Source organism: Orcinus orca, chromosome 7, assembly GCF_937001465.1.
Source record: "Orcinus orca chromosome 7, mOrcOrc1.1, whole genome shotgun sequence".
Classification (NCBI taxonomy): domain Eukaryota; kingdom Metazoa; phylum Chordata; class Mammalia; order Artiodactyla; family Delphinidae; genus Orcinus; species Orcinus orca.
In genome coordinates this window covers 113,500,630-113,524,734 of record NC_064565.1, presented here as the reverse complement: position 1 = coordinate 113,524,734, position 24,105 = coordinate 113,500,630, and the positions used below count along the sequence as shown (strand labels likewise).

The following is a 24,105-nucleotide window of genomic DNA, read 5'->3' as shown; positions in this document are numbered from 1 at the left end:
TGCCCTAAGATTTTTTAAAAATTTATAACATGAAACAGAAATGACCATCTAATCTAAATAAAGTTAACAATCAACCCAGTGTTCCATCAGCAACTCATATGTGAAGAAAATATACGAGAATGTCTCTAATATCACCAATAAATGTTAAATCAGCCTTAGGACAAAAGGGAAAGCATATACCCAGCTGGCCAATGCCCAATTCCAACAACACAGGAAGCCAGTCTCCAAAGCCCCAAAGTCCCTAGACATAGGAGGGTCCATCCAGCAAACTCAAGCAAAGCATCATTGTCATTCAAAAGGTAGGAAGGTGATATGCAACACTTCCAAGGGCATCTACTTCTGAAGGAGGAAGCATCGAAAAGAGTCATGTATAAACACCTAGTACTGGATTGTGGCAAAGAAGAAAGGCAGATTCAAGGGAAGCAAAGTTGCATTTCCCATTCTGTTTCTGCTTGCCTCTGCGTAAGTCTTTGACACCTTTGTCATATTCAAGGATGGTCACATGGAAAGTGCACATTAGATTTCGACTCACCACACAGAGAAAAGAAGATACACAGATGAAAACCGTTTATAGCTAAAAACTAACTTTACTAATGTTTCTAAAATTGACCTTTAATGTCTTAATGATTATTTTAGTTCATTAAACTCGAAGCTTTTTCTTCTGGTTCATTTACTTCTCTTTTTTCTTTTTTAAGGCATTGCCTTTTTTAAAAAAAATTATTTATTTACTTATTTGGCTACATCAGGTCTTAGTTGTGGCATGCAGGATCTTTAGTTGCGACACGTGGAATCTTTAGTTGCAGCAAGTGAACTCTTTCAGTTGTGGCATGTGGGGTCTGGCCCCCTGCATTGGCAGCCACTGGAATCTTAGCCACTGGACCACCAGGGAAGTACCCGGTTCATTTACTTTCAAAATTAATATTACCTTGGAATCTTTACCTGGAATTTCTTAATTTTGCCAAGAAAATAATTTTCTGTCTACCCCACAATCTAATCAGCATCTAGAATATTCAGAAGGGCGGCAATCCATGAGCCATAGAAGGAAAGACTCCATGAAAATGACCACAAAGTAACAAAAACAAATAAAACCTAATCATAGAACTTTCAACAGGCTAATTATAAAGCATACAATGGAACTATGGATCTCTAAAAGCTTACTCTTATCCTAGCAATAAGTGTGGCTTCAAAACATTTTCAGACAGTTCAACACTACACTTCTAAATGATTTCTATTTATTTAAACAGAGGAACACATATTTAATGTTCCTTTTCATTATGAATTATTCATAGTTATAAATTATTAATTAATTATGGAAAGTTGTTACACATAATGTTTAGTCAAATCAATACATACTTGAAGCCTCGACTCGTGCAAGAAAGATACAGGAGTATCAAAAAGAGACATGAATCGTAATCCCAACCCTTGGGGATTCGTTAATATGCCAAACAATATTTTAACAGTCATTAAAGGAACCAATAATAGATATCCTAAGGCAATCCATGATTAGCTATCAAATGAATGACTTAGTCAGTAAATGCTCCCTTATGTAAAGAGAAAGAGCTATCAGACTGGGAAAGCCTGCCCAGCAGTCAGGGAAGCATTCCAAAAAAATTACAAAACAAAGTCTCAGAATTTATTAATATTACCTGAAAAACAGTTAAGGGTTTACTAATTTACTCTTGATTTCAGAGAATTACAGCCTGAGATGGATGGCAGTAATTGCAAAGTTATTGCTCCTCTCCTAACTCAGAGATACCGGAGGATGGTCACCAAGGATGGCCATAGCACACTTCAAATGGATGGCGCTCAAAGAGGTCTTGCATATCTTCGAGACGCTTGGGGAATCCTAATGGACATGCGCTGGCGCTGGATGATGTTGGTTTTTTCTGCTTCTTTTGTTATCCACTGGCTTGTCTTTGCAGTGCTCTGGTATGTTCTAGCTGAGATGAATGGTGATCTGGAACTAGATCATGATGCCCCACCTGAAAACCACACTATCTGTGTCAAGTACATCACCAGTTTCACAGCTGCATTCTCCTTCTCCCTGGAGACACAACTCACAATTGGTTACGGTACCATGTTCCCCAGTGGTGACTGTCCTAGTGCAATCGCCCTACTTGCCATACAAATGCTCCTAGGCCTCATGCTAGAGGCCTTCATCACAGGTAATTGTTTTTTGTATTTTGTTTGTTTTATTTTTGGCTGCGGTGGGTCTTCGTTGCTGCGCGCGGGCTTTCTGTAGTTGCAGCGAGTGGGGGCTACTCTTCATTGCAGCGCACGGGCTTCTCATTGAGGTGGCTTCTCTTGTCGCGGAGCACAGGGTCTAGGCACACGGGCATCAGTAGTTGCAGCACGTGGGCCCTAGAGTGCACAGGCTTCAGCAGTTACGGCGCGCAGGCTTCAGTAGTTGTGGCACGCAGGCTCTGGAGTGCAGACTCAGTAGTTGTGGCACACGGGCTTAGTTGTTCCGCGGCATGTGGGACCTTCCCGGTCCAGGGATCAAACCCATGTCCCCTGCATTGGCAGGCCGATTCTTAACCACTGCGTCACCAGGGAAGTCCCCACAGGTAATTGTTTTTGTTCTTAAAAAAAAAAATGTATGAATGTTTTGGAATGGGTATAGTCAGTTATAAGCAACGGTATTACAGAATAATTTATTTGCATCATTGGCAGGTAATGCCTGAGACTGAAAGGAAGAGCCTAGTCAAACAATAGGAGAAATTTTAAGAAACCTCTCTCTATACTTAAATTTTACATACTGAAATTTCTTAAGAAAAAAGGGATCATTATGCTACCAGCCAAAAAGATATTAACAAAAAATCTAAAAGGAGTTTTTCAGAGAAGCTAAATATTTTGTTAAATAAGTGAATAAATATGTTCAATGCATATTTTGACAGTCATTTTACCTAACAGAGGAATTTGATTTTTTTTTTTTAACCTTTACTGGGCTAGAATTTTCTCCTCTGAGTTCATCTTTTCAACATTTACTCAATATTAATGAGCCCAAAACACCAGTCAGCACTGCAGATTAGAGAACAAGTATACATATCCTGAGCATGTACTGGAAATAGGCCACAATGATTGTGAAATTTTGCGTATAAACCTGGCAACACATGACACTCTTTGCTCTAATAAAGTAGGGCTAGTGATATATACAATTAAAAAATAAAAAACAAAACAAAGAGAAAACCTTGTTTTAACACACTATGGGCGATATTAACAGTGGTATGGAATAAAGTCCCAGTGTGCAACCAACTGGCTTTTACAACCCGTAGCAAATCACTTAATCTTTACAAGAAGAGTTCTTACACTGGGCCACTCGATAAAATTTAGAGGATATGTGAACTTAGACAGGAAAAACTTACATCTTTTTTTTCTTTTACACTAACCTCCAACTGAAATTGGTATTTCCTTTGATTATAAATGTAGGCAACAAAAAACAAAAGCACTGGCAATACCCGTAACTTTGTTACAAACAGAAATCCCAGATATTTTCATATCATACTATAATACTTCAAAATTACAGTACTAAACCTCCACTGTATTTTTTTATTTAATGCATTAAAAAAGCACATATGGTACACATTGTAATTTTTTAAATGTTCAACTGGATTTCAGTGTATTTGGTTTCCTGTTTATATACTTTATTTTAATGCATTTAAAGTGTAATTCTAATAAGAGGTTCATAGACCTCACCAGCCTGCCAACATCTGTGGCACAAAAGTAGTTAAGAAACCATGATCTACCTGCTGGGGGGCACATGGAGGATGCACTTGAAGGGTACACTGAAAACCACCTTAGAGACAGAGCATTCTTAAAAGAAAAAAGGTTTGTATAAATTTCAAAGTTAAAAATTCTTCAATGTCACTTGTTCTACAGGTCCCCTCCCTACCCCAAATCATTCTACTATGAATCTAATCTCTATTTAAACTTGAAATAATCTGGTTGCAAGTAAATTGCATTTATTTTCTGTTATTTTTAAAGCAGGGACAGGAATACAGGAAATGACCACTCCTCCACTTCATAACAAACTAAAGTTTTACATTTCTATGTAACAAAACGAATTGTGCTTACCCATTTTGAAATCGCAGGTTTAAAATAAAGAATGTATGTACCGTTTTGCAAAATCCTTCAGGCTAATGAGAAATTAACAAGTTCAATTCCTGACTCATTTCGAAGGCATGGCACCAGGAAATGTATAAAAATTTGCTAGATCCTTCTCATTCAGAAAAGGTACTGATATTTAATCTGTTCATTCTAAAAAAAATTCAATGGTTTCTAATTTAGGTGCCTTTGTGGCGAAGATTGCCCGGCCAAAAAATCGAGCTTTCTCAATTCGCTTTACTGACTTAGCAGTAGTAGCTCACGTAGATGGTAAACCTAATCTTATTTTCCAAGTGGCCAACACTCGACCTAGCCCTCTAACCAGTGTTCGGGTCTCAGCTGTACTCTATCAGGAAAGAGAAAACGGCGAACTCTACCAGACCAGTGTGGACTTCCACCTTGATGGCATCAGTTCTGAGGAATGTCCATTCTTTATCTTTCCACTAACCTACTATCACTCCATTATACCATCGAGTCCCCTGGCTACTCTGCTCCAGCATGAAAATCCTCCCCACTTTGAATTAGTTGTGTTCCTTTCAGCAATGCAGGAAGGCACTGGAGAAATATGCCAAAGGAGGACATCCTACCTACCCTCTGAGATCATGTTACATCACTGTTTTGCATCTCTGCTGACCCGAGGTTCCAAAGGTGAATATCAAATCAAGATGGAGAATTTTGATAAGACTATTCCTGAACTTCCAACACCTCTGGTCTCCAAGAGCCCAAACAGGACTGACCTGGACATCCATATCAATGGACAAAGCATTGACAATTTTCAGATCTCTGAAACAGGACTGACAGAGTAAGAAATATCCATAGCGCCCTATTTTTTAATGTATTAAATATACTCAGCCAGTTATGCACCTATTTTTCCTTCATCATATCTCATGTTTTCTTTTTTCCAATGCTGATTACATCTTTCTGATTACATCATGGTGATCAAGCCTCCGCCCATAAAAAAAAATGGCTAGCAATACACATTGTGGAAATATAACATTATACAAAGTTTGTATCTGTGGTTATCTGCTGAAATCAATGCATCTGAATGTAACAGATATTTACAATAACAGAAATGCTGTTGGTGAGTTTGTATGGATGTGGTATGATACCAGTAACGAAGGTAAAATTGACAGTGAAGTTTAACACAGCTGAACTCTAAGAAAATCAGCCATAAATTTCTCATTTTCATCTGCAAGTTGAAGCAGCAGCCTAGTTTCAAACCTAGCTCCCTGGGTAGAATGATGATTTCACAATATTTAGTGAACACTCTTTTAAAACTGTTATTTCTTCAAGGCAACAAAGATCAGTCCTTCGGTTCTTTATAAAACAAAACTAGGGTAAATATTACCCCCTTAATTTTTAACAGCTAAGAACAAAAACTCACAAGAAAACAGCGAAGAACAGATTTATACATAACTCTAAAAGCATTTGAGCATGACACCCAAACACATGCACATATTCATACATTTGTGGCAGAAAGTGATCAGAGCAAGTTAAGATAAGCTCTAGGCTGAAGGAAACTGCAGGGTGGTATTTGAGCAAGGAGACGCAAAATTATATCTACTTTAAAGCTACCAGGCATACTAATCAAATAGTGATTTAAAAATTATAACCAACCATTCATCTGAATAACTTCCGACCTAAGTAAAAACATTCCCTTTCTACTTAGGGTCCATTCAATGGTATAAGAACCTCGTAGATGCAAATATATTTACGTTTTTGTAGGTATAAAGGTTTAGATATAATTCAACTAGGGGAAAAAATCTCCAACAGAAAAAGCAAAAAATAATTAGGCAATCAAGTATTTTCAAACCCAAATTCCTGTTTCAAACTTCAGATAGTTTTTTCTATAAACACAAAATGAGTGTTTATTCACCAGCAGGAGGTTGGACGAGATGAACTCTATTATTTCTTTCCAAATCTAATACTCCATGAAAATTATGCTTTCTCTGCTTTTTTAATTTTGCATATACTAGGATGAACACTTTCCCTTACCTCCAGTTTAACTTAAGACTATCCTCTGTAAATTTGCCATTTCAATAAAAAAATCGAACTGTCCTCAAACAGGAACCAAAAAAGTCACCCTATCAGATTTCAAATAGATTTGTTGCTGTTATTCTTTTCTGAAATTTCCCTTATCCAGGTTTATGTGAAAAAAGTGAAAGATTAACCCTCCCTACTGGTGATGACCCACACAGGAATCATCTCTTAAAATAAATACTAGCTAGTAAAGGGAAGCAGTTGTGAAAAGCAGGGAACAGCAGCAAGTCACATTTTTCTACTCCTAGACCAAAAGGAAGAGAAAATAAAGAACTTTGGAGTGGTCTAAGACTAATTATAGCAAAGTGTATCAAGGACACAGAAACTTAATCACTGCGAACTTTTGCTGTTTGAAAACCTTAGGCATTCTTAAGTACTAGCTAGACCAACAGGTTTTCCTCCAACCCAAGATTGTTGTAACACATATAATCAGCAAGAATTCTTATTTCTATAATAAAGTTAACAAGATTCACCTAACCTGATGAAAACAAGTACTGAAGATTTACATGGTATATTTTTTCCTAAGAGCTCTACATCACTTACACAGATCAATTCCAACAGTTCAGAGAGGCTGCCTAAAGTAACGCAATTTGGAAGTGAGCAAGACCTGTCTAGGATCTGAGTCTCAATATAGATGCAGTATATTCTCCATTCAAGTCATAGAAGTCTCTTACTGTACTATTTATACATAAACTCTGCACCTGAAAATTAGATATAACTTTCCCTACACACACACCCCCAAAAAGAACTCCGTTGGTATACTAGTGCTATTTAATAAATAGACAACTAAGAAATGCAATCAAATACTTTTGTCTAGGAGGCTGAAAGCTTCTGAAAGAACTGTTCATGATTCTTTTACTTTAAAGAATCACATCTTCTATGTTAAGGATTAAGTTTTCTGCAAAGGCCCCATTATCCTTTCAGGTGAATAGAGTACAGACTGAAAGAGGGGGAAATTTACTGGAAAGTGGGAAGAGCAGCTCTAACTCCTGGCTTTACAGCTCACTTACCTGGGCCACCTGAGAAATCAGTGACGATATCTCGGACACATGATCAGGGAGACCACGTTGGAACTAAGTTAAAAAATGCTTGTGGAACCCAATCCAGATAGCATGACAGTCCCAACAAACTGAAGACAAGGAGATACTAAAAATCATAAGGCCTACTTTTATATATGTACAAGCCCATATTACCAACTGCCAGCAGCAGCCTAATAACCCAAAATTGCTATGTCTGCTTCAAAGCATTTCACACCAAAATGCACTGAGCTGAACCTTTCGGTATCACCTGGATTTTTTTTAATGATCCTTTAATTCCATCCTCACAGAACCATACCGTAAGATGATCACCAGAACTGATCTCCCCCTATGCAGCAATCAATTTCTATTGAATAGGAATTATAATTTGAATATTACAGGCCTTTTTCCACCTCCACATTCTCCCACGGGTATTCACAAGGGTCATGCACAATTCTAACCCAGATGCCTCTAATTCCACCCATTTCTCTACACATAAGAAGCAAATATATGATAAGAACCATCTCTAACTTTAAAAAGAACAAATCATTCTGGAACCTTCAGTACTCAAATTATCTTAATTTGATGTCATAGGACGTCTCACAATTGATCAATATGTCAGTGTGTCCCAACAAACTAGTTAAGTACTGCTGTTCTTGGAGAAAGTAAGATACAGTATGAGCAATTTTTTTTAATCTACAGTATTTTCAACAAAAGTGGATTACTTATAAAAAGAGAAGCTCAGAATCATTAACACAGTTTATTTAATAACCTGAAGTGAGCATCTTATTTAAAAAAGCATTCAATAAAAGCCACTACAAAATATTTTTATAGATCTATGTGGATACTGCCCTGAAAAAAAGAAAGAATATACATCAAAAAGACCAGATGAATAAACGACAGTCACTGTAAGAACATTCACAGTTTTAGCCTTCGCTCTCTAATACAAAAGCGATCATTCTAGTATTTTCTCTCTTTCTTCTCACCTGTGACATACTACCTGCACTGGAAAAGGAGTTAATAGCCTGCTTCCTAACTTGAAATTTCAATTCGTAAGATAGCCTTAATAAAAAATATATGTCTTGCAGAGAACACACAGACCTAAAAAGTTAAATCAAGTAAATCCTAATGGTTATATTTATCATCCCTGGTTTCATGCAATAAAGCCCTCAAATAACCATGGAACTCCAAATGCAAGCAATGCTACAACCCCATCTACTGGAGAGATGCAAGTAATTTTTAATAAATGTATCCTTATGTGTGAGCCTTGTTAAGAACCAGTATCATGGAAATCCAGATAAAAATACTTCGAAACAGTAAGAAAGTCTTACCTACATCTTTTCGCCCTGGTTTTTCAAAACGTCTATCACCCCTAGAAAAGGTAAAAATAAGTTTCAAACAAATCTTGAGAGTAATACATAGATTTCCCATCTATGACACCCATTTTCCTATCTTTCTTAATAGCATTTCTTTCTTTTTCAAATTATAAAACAAATACACTGTTACTGCCTAACCTTTGGAAAATACAGAAAAGCACAAAGATGAAAACAAAAATATCCACCATCTCACCTACCAAAAGCTAGCTTCTACAGACCCAGAAATGTTATTTTTTAATTAGATACATGTTTTATTTTAGGTATCTGCTGTACAGAGCTTTATATACTGCTTTTAGAATGTGTTTTTACATATCACTAGATATTTTCAAAATTATCCTAACTTTAATGGTTATATACTATTCTACTGTGTGGATACACTATTATATAAGAAACCACACTGATATTAAGCTGTTTGGTTTATTTCGCATTATTTTATATTATAAATATTATCACAGTGGACATCTTTGTACATGTATCTCTGTGCAACTGCCTTTGCTCATCTTGAAAGACTTCATATAAAGTCACAAACAGTATAGAGAAGATTCTTTGATTAACAGCAATGAACAGTAAAATGAAGATGCTTCCCACTGAGCACTAATCAAATAGCAAATCTAATTAACTATTAAATATCCATGCTGGCACAAAAATATGAATGTATTTATCTAGAATGCTTCTTCCTTTAAATAAGGATCATTTAAACATTTCTAACATAATTGATATTCAATTAACAGCATTTTTTGAAAAGGGAAACCTTGTAACTCTACAAAGAGCCTTCTCCTCTGCAGAAAGCGGAAAAGAAATGTTTTTTACACCAAGAAACCTTTATACCAAGATGTGGATCCTTTTAGTTACCTTTCCTCCCAGCTCTGCGACCTATGCATTTCCCTGCCACCTCCTCGACCAAACACACCCTCTACTTCATCAAAGCTTCTTTGGTAGAAACCACATTCACCTCTGCCTCTGCCTGAAAATAAGAAAACAGAAAAAAATAATAGTCAGATGTCAACATCTGGCACAAGTTCAACATCAAACATTAATCTCTGAAGTTCTGTCTATATACCAAGTAGGATGTCTACATTTAAATATTTAGCAAGGCCCACTGAATCTTTACCAGTGAGACCAATGACAGCACTGAAGTAGCTAGACCACAGGAGGATAAAAAAACAAGTTAGAAAACTGTGTAAGCGTCCCAGTTCCAGTCCTGAACAAGAAATAGCATCAACATTAAACTCCTTAATAAAAAATTCAATTGTGAAATTCTAAGATCAGTAAACCAATACTACAAATCAAACCTTTTATTGTATTATTTTCAACAAAAATGGAAGATGTGGAGAGTTTGAGAAGAGAGCAGATAAAGTACAAAAGGCAAGCACAAATGTCAAATTAATTTCTTTAACTCCGGAGAAAGGATAATTTAATTGGGTCAACTCTAAACTAACAATTTTGTGAACTAACTCCTTAAAGGATATTCCACAGCGACCAAAGGCACTCTTTCCCATTTGCTCAAATCTTGAAGAAAAATATCAGGCAGCACTAAATATTCGAACTGCAGAGCCAGTAAGAATGTGTGGATGTAGGAATTTAGAGGCTCCAGTGGCTCAAGTGTACACTGGCCTTTGCTGAAAGCAATTTAATTAATCTATCAAAATTTGACTCAACAATTCTAACTAGAATTTATCCTAATAGAAATACTCGCACAAATATGCAAATACATATATACGAAGATGTTCACTGCAATTTTTAAAAAAACAGAACTTAATCAGTAAAGGATTGGCTAAATAAATTGATAAAACAATTCAGCAGAACACCAGGAAGCCACAGAAGATAAAGTACTGACATTAAAAGAAATCTACATTATTCTGCTGAATGACAGAAGTATGCCCCAAAACAATACATATAAAAAAGATTCCATGCATATAAATGATATGGCTGCATAGTTAGGGTCAGGAACGATATAAATCCAAATGTTGCATCTGGGGCCAGAAGGCAGTATGCACTTTCAGCTTTATACTTTCTGTATAGTGTGAGGATTTCCCAACTAACCTGTGTGTTGGATACACCATTTGCATCCAACACACAGGTTAGAAAATTGGAGGGCAGCGAGGTGCCTAGGGATGTATTTATACCTAGATGAAATCTTAGCCATTATCCCTAGCTCAACTTCTCCCACGGTATAAAACCACCCAAAGAAAAATGATGATGAATCTTGAATAAAAGCATGAATGCATTCCAAAGCTAAATACAATTGAGTTAAATAATTGTTTCAAATATCCATGCAGTATTTCTACTTCTTGTTTATAATTCATCAAGAATTGACTCAATACAATTGTATTTCTATATGACATTATGGAATACAAAAATAATGCATAGAATTTTATGTACATAAATACCCTCTCAACTAGTCCAAGTATCAATTTCTTCATCTGTAAAATGGAAGTGGGGACTAGGGTTGAACTACAATAATCTTACCTTCCAGTTACCTTCCAGTTGTACCAACTTAACTTCAAGTCATTTTAAAGTCAATGTCCAGTTTCGTACCTCTATCCTCAGGAAATACATACATTTTATTTAAGATCCTAAAACAGTGTAATACAAACTGTTATATTACACTGGGGTGATTCCCTACAATGAGATTTTTAGGGTGAAAGAAAAAAGTCCCCTGTCCTTTTAGAGAACAATTTTCTCAAGAAAACCATTAAGTACATAGCACCCTGGAAAAGTGTTTTATTCTGGAAACAGATGAATACGAAAAACAGCCTTCCAAAGTTGCCAGGAAAATAAGCAAACCACAGACAAAATATTTTCTGCCAGTTACGACTAGCACTGGCACCGGTCCTCCTTATGAGCCTAAAGCTTTATAAATGGGCACAAAAAAAGAATCAGATTCTAGAGCTTTCCAGCTTGTAAAATGTAAGGAACAATCTTCAAAGTACAAGGCCCATAATCATCTATAAATGTAGTCCCCATATGAAGAGGAGCAAGTAAATACAACACTGTAAATCTTTCATAAAGTTAAATTTAAATGACTGTCCTCTTGTCTGAGTTTTCACCCTATTCTTTGGGAGGATTAAAATATACTTCCTTTAATAATGATGAAGACAGTAGCTGACAGTTGTGTAGATATGCTTTACTGTTGAACATCTTAACCAGATAAATAAAAAGATGACAAATTCATGCTGTTTTCCTGTTTGTTTATTTAAATTTTACTAGTTCTCATGATATTCCGAAGTCTGGAAGTCAGTCGATTTTCACATCAAAGTTTTCTCAAGTTGGAAAGGCCCAGGATAATCATCTGATGTTAGTGCTGCCCGTGCAAAAAAAAGCCACATTAATCACTATTTATTTAACCCATAAGTTAAAATTAAGTAATAAGTGAAGAAAACAAAACCACAGATTAAAGGTCTTATGAAACCATTAAAAAGAATCACAGTTGGGACAGTGATGTGTTAGAAGTATTTTTCACCAAGTCAGTTCATTCATTTGACTAGTTTCACATCATTCACTCACATCAATGTTGATTAAGTCACTGCTTTTATCACAGTATCTTTTATACATGCCCCGTTTAAATTCTGAATGTAAGAGTTCTATCCTATGGGGATAACCCTACACACTTCAAAGAAACCAGAAGGCAGCAAGAAATTTATCAACCCTTCATTAGTTTCTTGATATGGAATAATTTTAAAGCCTATTTAGAGAGATTGGTTGGTATTTGCAATACACAACATTGGTGGTCGCTTGAGGAACAAAAAACAGCTGCTTGTGGGCCATACTTCTTAATTAATATAAGATCTCTCAATGACATGCCCTGAAAAGCATTAGCGGCAAAGCTGCGTAAGTGCAACCTCTCCTCGCTGCCAGCTCACTGCAGAAAAACACAGGAAACACAGAAGGAGCAGGCCACAGCCATCCTCAGAACACCATCATCACACCACCGAGAAGCACAGATCTCAGATGAATTCTGGACCAATGGAACCTAACCACATGCATATGGGAGTCTAAACGGCCTGTGGACCTTCTGAAACACAACACACACATGCTTAAATCTCCGTTTTTGCCAACAACCAATTCTTCCTAAAGCACCTCTTAAAATTACAAGGTATGTTTACACTTCTGCTATGATTTAACCAACTTAGAAGTAAAAGCTCAAGTAAATATTTATATTACAAACATTAAGAATGCCCTTAAGGGGACTTCCCTGGTGGTGCAGTGGTTAAGAATCCGCTTGCCAATGTAGGGGACATGGGTTCGAGCCCTGGTCCAGGAAGATCCCACATGCCGCGGAGCAACTAAGCCTGTGCACCATAACTACTGAGCCTGCGCTCTAGAGCCTGCGAGCCACAACTACTGAGCCCGAGTGCCACAACTACTGAAGCCCTAGAGCCCGTGCTCCACAAGAGAAACCACTGCAATGAGAAGCCCGCGCGCCACAACGAAGAGTAGCCCCCGCGCGCCACAACCAGAGAAAGCCTGTGCACAGCAACAAAGACCCAATGCAGCCCAAAACAAAATAAATTTATTTAAAAACAAACAAACAAAAAAAGAATGCCCTTAAGTAGCAGAAGATCAACGAACCCCAAATAGGGAGCAGATATCAAAGAACAAGTATATCAAAATAAGAATTATTCTTCCAAGAAAAGACACAAATCTACACAATATGAAACTACAGGTTAAATAAAGGATTACTGCATAATTTTGTTGTTGTTGTTCTACACCCTAAAATAGGTCTAGTACTGATGAGACAGCTTTTACAAATGCCTCTCTCTGGCTGGGGACACTCCTGGCACACAGCCTTATATGGCACAGACCCTGTATCACAGAGGCCTGGCAGGGACTTGGGTGCCATTCCAGCAGCCAAGGCACTTCAGGGAGCTCTGGCTCTCAAAGTGTAAGGTCCCCTGGGGATGAGGATAATGGATATTTACCAAAGATAACTAGGACCATCTAGAATCATTCACACTCAAATCTCTTAAGTTAGAACTACCCTCCTCTACTCCAAATCAGAGGTTGTGGAATAGATACGCTGAGAAACAGTTCAGAAAACAAATGTTCAGGACATTTATTAGGCAATTAATGTCAAAGAGCAGTCTTTTAAAAACCAAATATCAAAATATTTTTAAAGCGATCTCCCTATCCTCTCTCTCCACCGTCTCCACCATTACTTGCTTCACATGAAAGCTCACCTCGCCCTCTTGAAGAACTCCGACCTCTAGGAGCCCCCACCACTGTGCCTCCTCCTCCTCGTCCTGTCAGTCGCAGGACAGCAGCACTGTTTACAGACATGGAAAAGTTTCTCTGCCAAAAAAGAGAGAAAGAAAAAAATGAATAAAACAAATAAAACTGCATGTTGTTCCTGGCCATCTCCCACTGCATCTATAAAATGGCACTTAATGACTACTAGAAATGGGAAACAATCACTATATGACCCACTAAGATGCTCCAAAACCTGATTTTAGCTGAAAATTTCAAATGAACATTTCAGATCAACAAACATTAACAACCAATGCCTTACACTATGTTAGGTTCTGTGAGGAAATATTAAGCAGACAAACTCTAAATGCTGTATGTATCCGGAAGCAGACAGGATATTTATGCATCATAATACATACAGAATACTCGGTAAAAGAGATCTGGTTTGAAAGGGTCCCTTAACTACAGAAAGGTGGAAATGACAGGGAGTCGCAAAAGGTCTGAATCAACAGTATGATAAAGAAAAAAATGATCATTTTGCCTCATTCTGCTCACCACTGTGAATTAGCAACTCCAACTAGTATTTAATAGAATAACAGGTATCACGGGTGAATGGGGAAGGGCAAAGTAAGAACCTACATAAGATCAACCATCTAAACGGGTAGGGGGAGAGAATGCTTGAAAAAAATAAACAAAATCCCAATCGCTTGGTCTTTAGCCAGCACTTGCGCCCAGTCAATCTGGAAAAGGGTCAAATACAACAACAGCAGCGGGTGGGCATCCTTCAAACATGAAGAGGGATACAGGAAGACAGGAGGTCTGGGATTCAAAAATATGTTTAGTTGATACTTCTGGATAAATGGAATATACAGAGCTTAGGAAAAGGTAAAGCAAGAAGCAATTATAAAAATATTGAAAAATGATCTGTAAGATATCAAAATCCTGGGCATTTGAAGGAGAATTTCGTAAGAGAGTTCTAAACTCAGAAAATGTTGGAATATATCCTTACCTGAATACTTTCTATAAACTTAGAACCTAACAGACATCTGTGCAAAAATGCAGGTGTGGTTACAGTGTGGCAAATCCAACTTCAGCATGGCTGTAGCCAAGGGCCCTCCTGGCAAAGGGGCAAGAAGTGAGGCTTAAGAGCACACCAATCTGGTAGCAGCTACCTAAATCACAGGGAAATAGAATCCTGCAATTCAACTAATATTTTAAGTCCAAATTGTTCTCCACTGTGAAGTCCTGATTTGCTGTTCTGATTCAAGATCAATTGAAATGTGATGTCTACACCTCTTTTGAAGAAATCAACATGTAATTGGTTTTTAAAACTTCTACTTTCATTTCTGAATTTCTTGTTTTAATATATGGCTCATTTTCTCCTCATTACCTGTCATTACTTGTCTTTTTCAGAACTGCATTCAATACAATTTGTTCAGATAAATTTTAGAAACTTATCAATGGAAGTTTTTTCCTTTGACTTTTAAAGGTATATAATCATATAATCAAGTAACTTCAACACTGAAGACTTAAAATGTAATAACTAAATAACTAAAAACTAGAGGCAGATACCAAACTTGATTAGTACTTATTTCAAACTATTTTTTAATAAAACTTAAAAAAAAAATGCTGGTTGAAACAAATGCATTAATTTACCTTTTAACACAGAGTAACCAGTGGAGTTACTGAATAATGCCTCTGGGATCACAATTAAGCAAGACTATGAAGTCCCAAAATCTAGATTAATATATTCTAAAATTAAAAAAACAGAGGTCAGAGCTAGCTGTATTATGTATACCAGGATCTGACACTGTCGAACACCTCATTACCAAAGTATTACATGTATGAAACTCAAATGCACCCATCTACGGCGTTCAGGGAAACTCTCATATGCTTTCATACATCCTCACACATCGCAGCTGAAAGTGCAAACTGGTATAATCTCTGGAAGGCAATTTCTCAAAGTATATTTAAATGTCCATACCCTTTGACACAACAATTCCTCTTCTTACACATGTGAAAAATAACATAAGCAGAAAGATTTTAACTGCAGTGCTATTTGTAAAAGCAAAAATGGCAACCAGCTAAGTATCAACCAAAAGGAGCTAATTTAAAAATCATGGCCATCTATACAGGGAATTCTGTGCAGTTGTTTAAAAAAATGAGGCTGGAACTTCCCTGGCGGTCCAGTGGTTAAGACTCCAAGCTTCCACTACAGGGGGCAGGGGTTCAATCCCCGGTTGGGGAATTAAGATCCCACATGCCAAGCGGCGCAGCCAAAACATAAAAATTAAATAAATAAATAAATAAATAAATAAATAAATAAATAAAATGGGTAATCATGTTAAAAAAAAAATGAGGCAACTCTATTTATTAGGGTGGACCATATAAAATGGCTAATATTCAACCATTTCTGATCCAGAAAGCTACAATTTCATACAGTCGGCCTAAAATATCAATACAAAGATATAAAGCATAGCTGGAGTTAAGAGCATGGAGAGGCTAGACTGCCTGAGAGTGAATTTTGGCTCCTTTACTCAACTTCTCTGTGCCTCATTTTCCTCATCTATATAATGTGAATAGGAATCTACTTCGTGGGTTGTTGCAAGCACTCAACACATTAAGCAACAAGTATTTAGAACAGTGTCTGATACATATTAAAAGCTAAATAAGTATCTGTTATTATTTCCCAAATAGATGCTCCGGTGAAAACAGTAAAGTGTAGAACTGTATGCATAGTATGCTACCATTTATGTGTATGTGTGTTTAAAGGAATAGATGCATAGACAGTTGCAGATGTATTAAATACCCTAGGAAGGGAACACAAGAAAATGGAAACAGTGGTTATTCCTGAGGACGAATAATAGCTAGCCAGAGTCTGGTTTACTCACAAACTTGCTTTTCGCTCTATGCACTTTGTGAATTTTGTATACACATGTATTATCTATTCAACGATGCATAAGTGATTTTCTTTGATGTCAAATAAATAAAACACACCAATCTGGTAGCAGCTACCTAAATTACAAGTGTAATGTGTAGAGTCGTGCTTTTCAAACTGTGATAGACATACAGGGAAATGTCAAAACAAAGAGCAACTGGGAGATCTTATTTAAGTGTTAATTTTGTTCTAAGAAAACCTTTTACCTAGTTATATTTTATACATGCATGCACGTATATATATGTGTGTATATATATGTGTGTGAGTGTACTGGGGCGTGGGGGGGGGGGGCGTGGGTAGTGAGGGAATGTGCACAAGCAGAAAATTACCTTGCAGTTTAAAGATAAAATATTCCCTTCAGGTAACTTCAGGAACCAAGATATGCAGCAAGAAGCTATTTTAGGTTATTAGAATTATTTACCTCCCCAATCAGAGTAATAGGGTGAATAGTTATACAAAACTCTAGTCTAGGAAGATCTAAGCAATTCCTGAACAGGTACCTGACCATCCAAAGCATACACTTCAAAATGTTAATGAACCTTTTGCCAGCTTTAAGTACTGTCCTACTCCAACATATTTTACAAAAAAGGCTACCAAGTGTCAGGAATTCCTAAATGATGCTTTTTTTTTTTTTTTTTTTTGGTGCGGTACGCGGGCTTCTCACCGCTGCGGCCTCTCCCGTTGCGGAGCACACGCTCCGGACGCGCAGGCTCAGCGGCCACGGCTCACAGGCCCAGCCGCTCCGCGGCATGTGGGATCTTCCCAGACCGGGGCACGAACCCGTGTCCCCTGCATCAGCAGGCGGACTCCCAACCACTGCGCCACCAGGGAAGCCCAATGATGCCTTTTTAAATGCTTCCAAAAATGCACCCCGATGGTCTTCTGTGATTACCATGAAAACTTCCCAATCCTTACATTAAGCCCCTGTGTTTACAGCATCCAGACCTTAACACCTTAAGATAAACTTTTCCATTATAAAAACAAAATGAAGAGTTACTCCTTTAGTCATGCTAGAACTAATTTTGGTGTGTAGGTGTACTGCATACCTAACTTTATTCCTTTTCAATTGTTAACCAACAGTTCCCAGCTGCATTTGTTGAATAATTTTTGATTTTTCAAATGATTTGTGTAGCCCTTAGTAAATATAATTTCTTAGAAATGTTAACAGGATTTTTCTGAATGATTCAATTTTTTTTTTTTTTAATTAAAAGTCTATCACGTTTTGGTAACTAGTAGCAAGTCCTCCTCCCTACTTATTAAAAAGCTTTTCTGGCCCATGTAGTCTCTAAGAAATCCAGGCAGTCATTTAAGGAAAAATAAAAAGAAATTATTAAAAATAGTCATAAACAGTTGGAAAAATAATCACAAAAGATTGAAACTGGTATACTGAGCTATATAAAAATTAGCTTCTCGGGCTTCCCTGGTGGCGCAGTGGCTGAGAATCTGCCTGCTAATGCAGGGGACATGGGTTCGAGCCCTGGTCTGGGAGGATCCCACATGCCACGGAGCAAGTAGGCCCGTGAGCCACAATTACTGAGCCTGCGCGTCTGGAGCCTGTGCTCCGCAACAAGAGAGGCCGCGATAGTGAGAGGCCCGCGCACTGCGATGAAGAGTGGCCCCCGCCTGCCACAACTAGAGAAAGCCCTCGCACAGAAACGAAGACCCAACACAGCAAAAATAATTAATTAATAAACGCCTACCCCCAACATCTTCTTAAAAAAAAAAAAAAATTAGCTTCTACATTAAAAAAATCATAAATGAAATCAAATGCAATTAAAAATTTAGAAAATTTAACAGGTTAGGGTTAGGGCTAGCTCAAGAAAAAGATTTCTATCCAAAAGAAAAACTGGCAAAGACAAGAACAAAAAATTAAAAGAAATATAAATGCAAACATGAGAAACTCTGCACTAGGGAAAGAAATGCAAAGTAAAACAATGGAAGAATATTTTATCCAAATCTGCAGAGAATTTTTTCAATAAAAACAATGTTTGAAGTATAGAACAAAGCTTAGTATACACCATCACCTGCACAAAAAGGGGGAAAACATATTTACTTGGAAAAACACACAAGAAGCTGCTAACACTGGCTGCCTTTCGGAAAAGGAGACAGGTGGCTGGGGGAAAGGATGGGAGAGAGATTTTCTATTATATACTGTTCTGTAAATTTTGATTTTTAAACCACAGGATTTACTGCTTATTCAAAATAATTAATTAATAAATAAAAATACTGAACGTGGCAAAAGTAATGGTAAAATGCTACAGGTATGGCAGCAGTGAAACAAAACAAATATCCTCATACAAAGTTTCTTGAAAACAATTTAGCAGTATGGAGTGATTTGCTTTTATTTCCAAACTTTCAATTCTAATCAGCTGATCTATATGTCTATCCTTAAGCCACAGTTTTGATTACTGTAGCTTTGTAGTAAGTTCTGAAACTGGAAGTATAGGTCCCCAGCTTTGTTCTTCTTTTTCAAAATTGTTTTAACTACTTAGGGTCCCTTGCAATTCCACATGAATTTTAAGATCAGCTTGTCAGTTTCTACCCAAAAAGCCACTGGGATTTTGATGGGGATTGTACTGACAGTAGATCGATTAACAATATTAAGTCTTCCATGGCTTAATAAATGCTGATGCCTTTCCACTTATCGAGGCTTTAATTTCTTTCAACAGTGTTTTATACTTTTTATGTAAAAGTTTTATACCTCCTTATTCTTAAGTATTTTGTTTTATTTTTATTTTTGGCTGCGTTGGATCTTCATTGCTGCACGTGGGCTTTCTCTAGTTGCGGCCAGCGGGGGCTACTCTTCGTTGCAGTGCACAGGCTTCTCATTGCGGTGGCTTCTCTTGTTGCGGGTCACAGGCCCTAGAGCACGCGGGCTTCAGTAGTTGCGGCATTTGGGTTCATTAGTTGTGGCGCTTGGGCTCTAGGGCGCACGGGCTTCAGCAGTTGTGGTGCATGGGCTCAGCAGTTGTGGCTCGAGGGCTTAGGTGCCCTGCAGCCTGTGGGATCTTCCCTGACCAGAGATCAAACCCGTATCCCCTGCACAGCAGGTGAATTCTTAACCACTGCACCACCAGGGAAGTCCAACCAAGTATTTTGTTTTTAATACTACTGTAAATGGAATTGTTTTCTTAATTTCCTTTGTGAACTGTCCATTGCTAGTGTACAGAAATACAACTTACTTTTGTGTACTGATTCTGTAGCATACAACTGTGCTGTATTCACTTAGTACACTATAAAAGGACAAACACAAAATGTGCTACTTTCCAGCCCAAAACTCTAACTTTCTCACAATATCATTTAAAAAACTGGTGACAGGGCCACAACTACTGCAGCCCGCATGCCTAGAGCCCGTGCTCCACAACAAAGAGAAGCCAGCGCAAAGAGAAGCCTGCGCACCACAACGAAGAGTAGCCCCTGCTCGCCGCAACGAGAGAAAGCCCATGTGCAGCAATGAAGACCCAATGCAGCCAAAAATAAATAAATAAATTTATTAAAAAAGAAAAAATTGGTGACAGAAGAGCACATTTTTAAGCACATTGTAAGCTGAAGATCTACATTTTCCTTTAATGGTAAGAACTGGTAAAAAATTGGTGAGAATTCATGTTTTGCAGAACTGAAAAACTACATGTTTCTGAAAAGAAGGCCCCCTCCCTCAAAAAATAACTCTTTCTCTCTACTCAAATCCATCTCCTTACACTCAACAGCTTCAGATCTAAAGCAGAATCTAGTCAACTAAGAGAGGCATCCAAACACCAAGAAAAGAGTAAGAAGGAAGCAGATCTGGGGGGAATGGAGGACACTCCTTAGCGCCTAAGTAGGAACTTCACATTTTCATGCCTCAGTGGGAAGGAACAAGGGTTTGACTGAAGCTCAAAGGTAGACACAAACCTGTTCTTCTTCTGTAAAGGGTACAAGAGCCAACGGCGGCAGGGGTTCCTCCTGTAGGATAGGCAGAAATTCTTTATCCAGAAGGTCTGAAGGTATCTGTTTGACCAAACACATGACCAAGAGATTAATGCTATCCCTCCAATTACAAGAAGATAAAACAAGAAAATATTCTTTGATTCACCTGTTGCTGATTATTAAAAATATGGATTAAAGCTTATTCAGACACAATTAATATTCTGAAAGGGTCAAACATTAAAAACCCCAGTCACTCTCCCTGTCCTCCCATCAGACGACCACTCTCAGATTTGATATACAGCACTGACTCTGGTATTCCAGAGTGCACATTTAACTCAAAGCACAAGGTGGTAAGGAGAGTTTTACAAGCAACTGTATCTATCCTAAGCAACCATCATTAAAATTTGATTCTTAATCCATAAAATTAAAAACAAAGTATACTTAAAAAATAGAAAATGTTATTTCTCACTAGTCAGGTAATGAAAGTGTATTTTATATAAAGTAGAAACTAATGCACCATTGTAAAGCAATTATACTCCAATAAAGACGTTTAAAAAAAAAGAAGTGTATCTTATACTGTTTGAGTTTTGATCATTTATAAGTAACACAAATGTGGTGTCACATTTTAAGATTTTGTCCCCACTGAAAATTTTATATTTAACTCAAAAGAACAGAACAAGAGAAGCATCTGCCCTTCTCACTCCTAACTTCTAACTGGAAAGAAGAATAAGAGATGCAATAAAGAGAGAAGAGAAAAATTCTTCCTTTCTCAGCCATCATACTGGGATAGAAACAGAGGTTCAGAGGAAATTAGTTAGACAAAGCATTAAGTCCTGACTACTCTCCTGTTTTCATGAAGCTTTCTACTCCTGTAATGAAATGCTAAGTCTTCTCTAAAAAAACAGAGTATGTAACATTTAGAAGAGCCTCTGTAAACTATTGCAGGTTTCAAAGCAGGAAAAAAAAAAGGTAGAGAGAAAAACCATGGCTGTTTCATATATCAGCACATAACTGTACATAACCTGAAATCTTATTCATAATTCTGAACTCTTTCCTACTTTCTTACCTTGTTGTCTTTAAGGAAAAGTGCTAACATTTCTTCTCTGCCATAACGATAGTCTGCTAATTTATACTTCGGCAATGCTGGAGAAAGAGGAGGGGATGTAATACTCCCACCACTGGACAGAGCTCGGAGCCTAAAATAGTAGACAGAATATAAAATGAAGTGTCAAATATTCTGGCAGTAAGGACTTTTTATTTTCATATACTATAAAAGTTTTATAAAATAAAAAAGAACAAAAAAACCCCTATTATCTCAAAGTATCCAAGATTTTAGCTCTAATACAACCTGCTATAATAGCTCACTAAGAAAACAGCTCATTGAGAAATAACTAGACAACCATTTGAAAATTCCTTAACTAGAAAGTATCGTGGCATGTCTGTGAGAAGCTTAGGGGGTGAGATGGGGACACCTTTTTCCAAACTATAAAAATAACATATAATTAAAACAAAAGTCATGTATCACCTTACACCCACTAAATTAATAAAAATTAATAAATCTGACAATACCAGTTGTTGGTAAGGATGAAAAACAATGCAAATTCTCAAGTAGTATTTGTGGGATTATAAACTAGAACAGCCACTTCAAAGAATGATTTGCTAATATTTAACAAAGTATGCTACACAAAAGAAAAAGCAAAATACAGAAGCTTATAAAAAAGATAATACTTTTATATATGCCCACAATATTTCATAATTCACTTTTAATGAAAGCAATTAGTGATCAGTATAGAGAATTTAAAAATGCAGTGAAAAAAGTGCAGTACAAGGAGAAAAAATATAAAAGCCATATTTACTAAGAAAAAAAAGTAAAAATATACTTCGAGCTGATAATAGCAGCTGCCTCTAAGGAATGGAACTGGGAAAAGAGAAACATTTTAATTTTATAATAAGATGCTTTTATTTTAAAAAGGAGCGGGGTGCGGGGGAGAACCTCAGCAAAAAAATGGCAAGAGTATGATCGTACTGCAGCACTGCATCAACTAGCAAGTGGGAAAACTACCATCAGGAGTAGCTGATTATCTGGGAGTGGCCCAAAGTTCTATAAAGTAATAGATAACAAGGGTAAAAGGGACCACGGTACTGCAATGCAGTAGTTTAGCACAAAGGAAAATTCAACAGAAGCATTAAAATATATCCCCCAAATTGCTAAGCTTTATTGACAAAAAAGGGGAGGGAAGAATGGTCTACAAATTATACATTAAAAAGTGTGAAGGCCAAGCATAGTAAATACTTGCACATTATTCAAAAATGGCAGAAAAAAACAGTATGTACATAGTTAATATATAAAATGTGCTTACATGTAGAAAGCAATACCAAAAAAAAAAAAAAGGAGTATGCATTAGTAAAGTGAGACTCTAGGGTTTTGTTTTTTATTTCAATGTTTCTGTCTTCTCTTTCCACTTATTTTTTAATGTTTTACTATGGACAATTTTGAACATACATAAAAGTACCAAGAAGAATATAGCAAACTGCCATGTACCCGTCGCCCAGTCCCCAATCCATACTGCTCCTTCTGCAGCACCATCTAACCATCCTTTAATACTATTTAGAAGGAAATCTTTGGCTTTCAAGATTTTTGAGGCAAATTATTTTCAAGTTTTGAGAAAATCTTTTGAAGAAAAGTTATCTCATCTGTAAATATTTCAGAATGTTCTCTCTAAAAGATAAGGATTTTTCTTTTAAGTCTCGATTTTGCTGATTTTATCCCTGTGATATAGTTTAACATGTTTCTCTGTTCTCTGCATTTCATGTAAATTGGTGACTGGATGCAGAGTCCTGATCAGACCTGGCAAGACTACTTCCATGTGGTGGTGTGTTATTCCATCAGGAGACACATACTGCCTGGTTGGTTCTGCGAGGCTAAGCAGTCCCTGACGACCAAAGCTTAGATCCTTATGTTCACTAAGGTTGCAAAGTGACTTTATCATTTCTTCTTTATTTGCTAGCTTGAACAGTTCTACAAAGAGAAACTTCCCTCTTACACTATTTGGTATTACCTAAGAGGATATATAGCTCATATAAGAAAGGAAGGAAAAAGCCTTCATTCTTCCTTTTCACTTATTAATTTTCAAAATAATGACTTGGTTCACTAACATCCTCCAGTAGTAACAAATTATTTTTTATTAATGTATTTCAGTTCACTGCAATTATTCTTAGCAATACTCAAACTATCTCATATTTGCCCAGTGGGAGAGGCTTCAGATTGGCTCCCAAGTCCTTCTGACCCAACCCTAGTAGTCTTTAACAGCTTCTTTTCTATCTGGTATGTCAAATGTTCCAAAATCAGCTTATTTCTTGCCTCAGACTTAGAATCACCATTTCACCAGAGAGTCTGATCCTCTTTAGTAATATATATATTAAGACACAATCTGGGTGCGAGCAGTGTTCACTGCTACTGGGTTGGTCTTTCAATTTTCTTTCCAATTATTCTTGGACTCAGAGGTCACTGAGTCTAACTCCTACAAGACAGGTTAAA

At 37.0% G+C, this 24,105-nt stretch overlaps 2 protein-coding genes across 7 annotated transcripts in view; one reads left to right on the top strand and one right to left on the bottom strand.

Moving 5' to 3' along the window:
- Nucleotides 1–24,105, bottom strand: part of GIGYF2 (GRB10 interacting GYF protein 2) — a 126,587-nt gene that overhangs the window by 70,652 nt on the left and 31,830 nt on the right. For all 6 annotated transcript variants that reach the window (XR_004482466.2, XM_033425206.2, XM_033425164.2 and 3 more), the window contains 5 exons: nt 21,634–21,763; nt 20,553–20,648; nt 13,717–13,828; nt 9,389–9,500; nt 8,492–8,532 (listed from right to left, as the gene is read on the bottom strand). Coding sequence is in view for 5 of the 6 variants with exons in the window: in XM_033425206.2 (XP_033281097.1) it covers nt 8,492–8,532; nt 9,389–9,500; nt 13,717–13,828; nt 20,553–20,648; nt 21,634–21,763 (491 nt within the window). In the remaining variant the exon portion in view is untranslated. The remainder of the gene's footprint in view (nt 1–8,491; nt 8,533–9,388; nt 9,501–13,716; nt 13,829–20,552; nt 20,649–21,633; nt 21,764–24,105) is intronic.
- Nucleotides 1,436–5,112, top strand: KCNJ13 (potassium inwardly rectifying channel subfamily J member 13). Its single transcript, XM_004262581.4, has 2 exons — nt 1,436–2,165; nt 4,288–5,112. The coding sequence occupies exons 1-2, from the start codon at nt 1,706–1,708 to the stop codon at nt 4,908–4,910; spliced, it is 1,083 nt and encodes a 360-aa protein (XP_004262629.1). The 5' UTR covers nt 1,436–1,705; the 3' UTR covers nt 4,911–5,112.

Bases quoted from the DNA above. Each gene is read 5' to 3' on its own strand.
- KCNJ13 (XM_004262581.4), top strand. From the start codon at position 1,706: ATGGATGGCAGTAATTGCAAAGTTATTGCTCCTCTCCTAACTCAGAGA. The intron at 2,166-4,287 runs GTAATTGTTTTT...TTTCTAATTTAG, and splicing joins GCTAGAGGCCTTCATCACAG to GTGCCTTTGTGGCGAAGATT.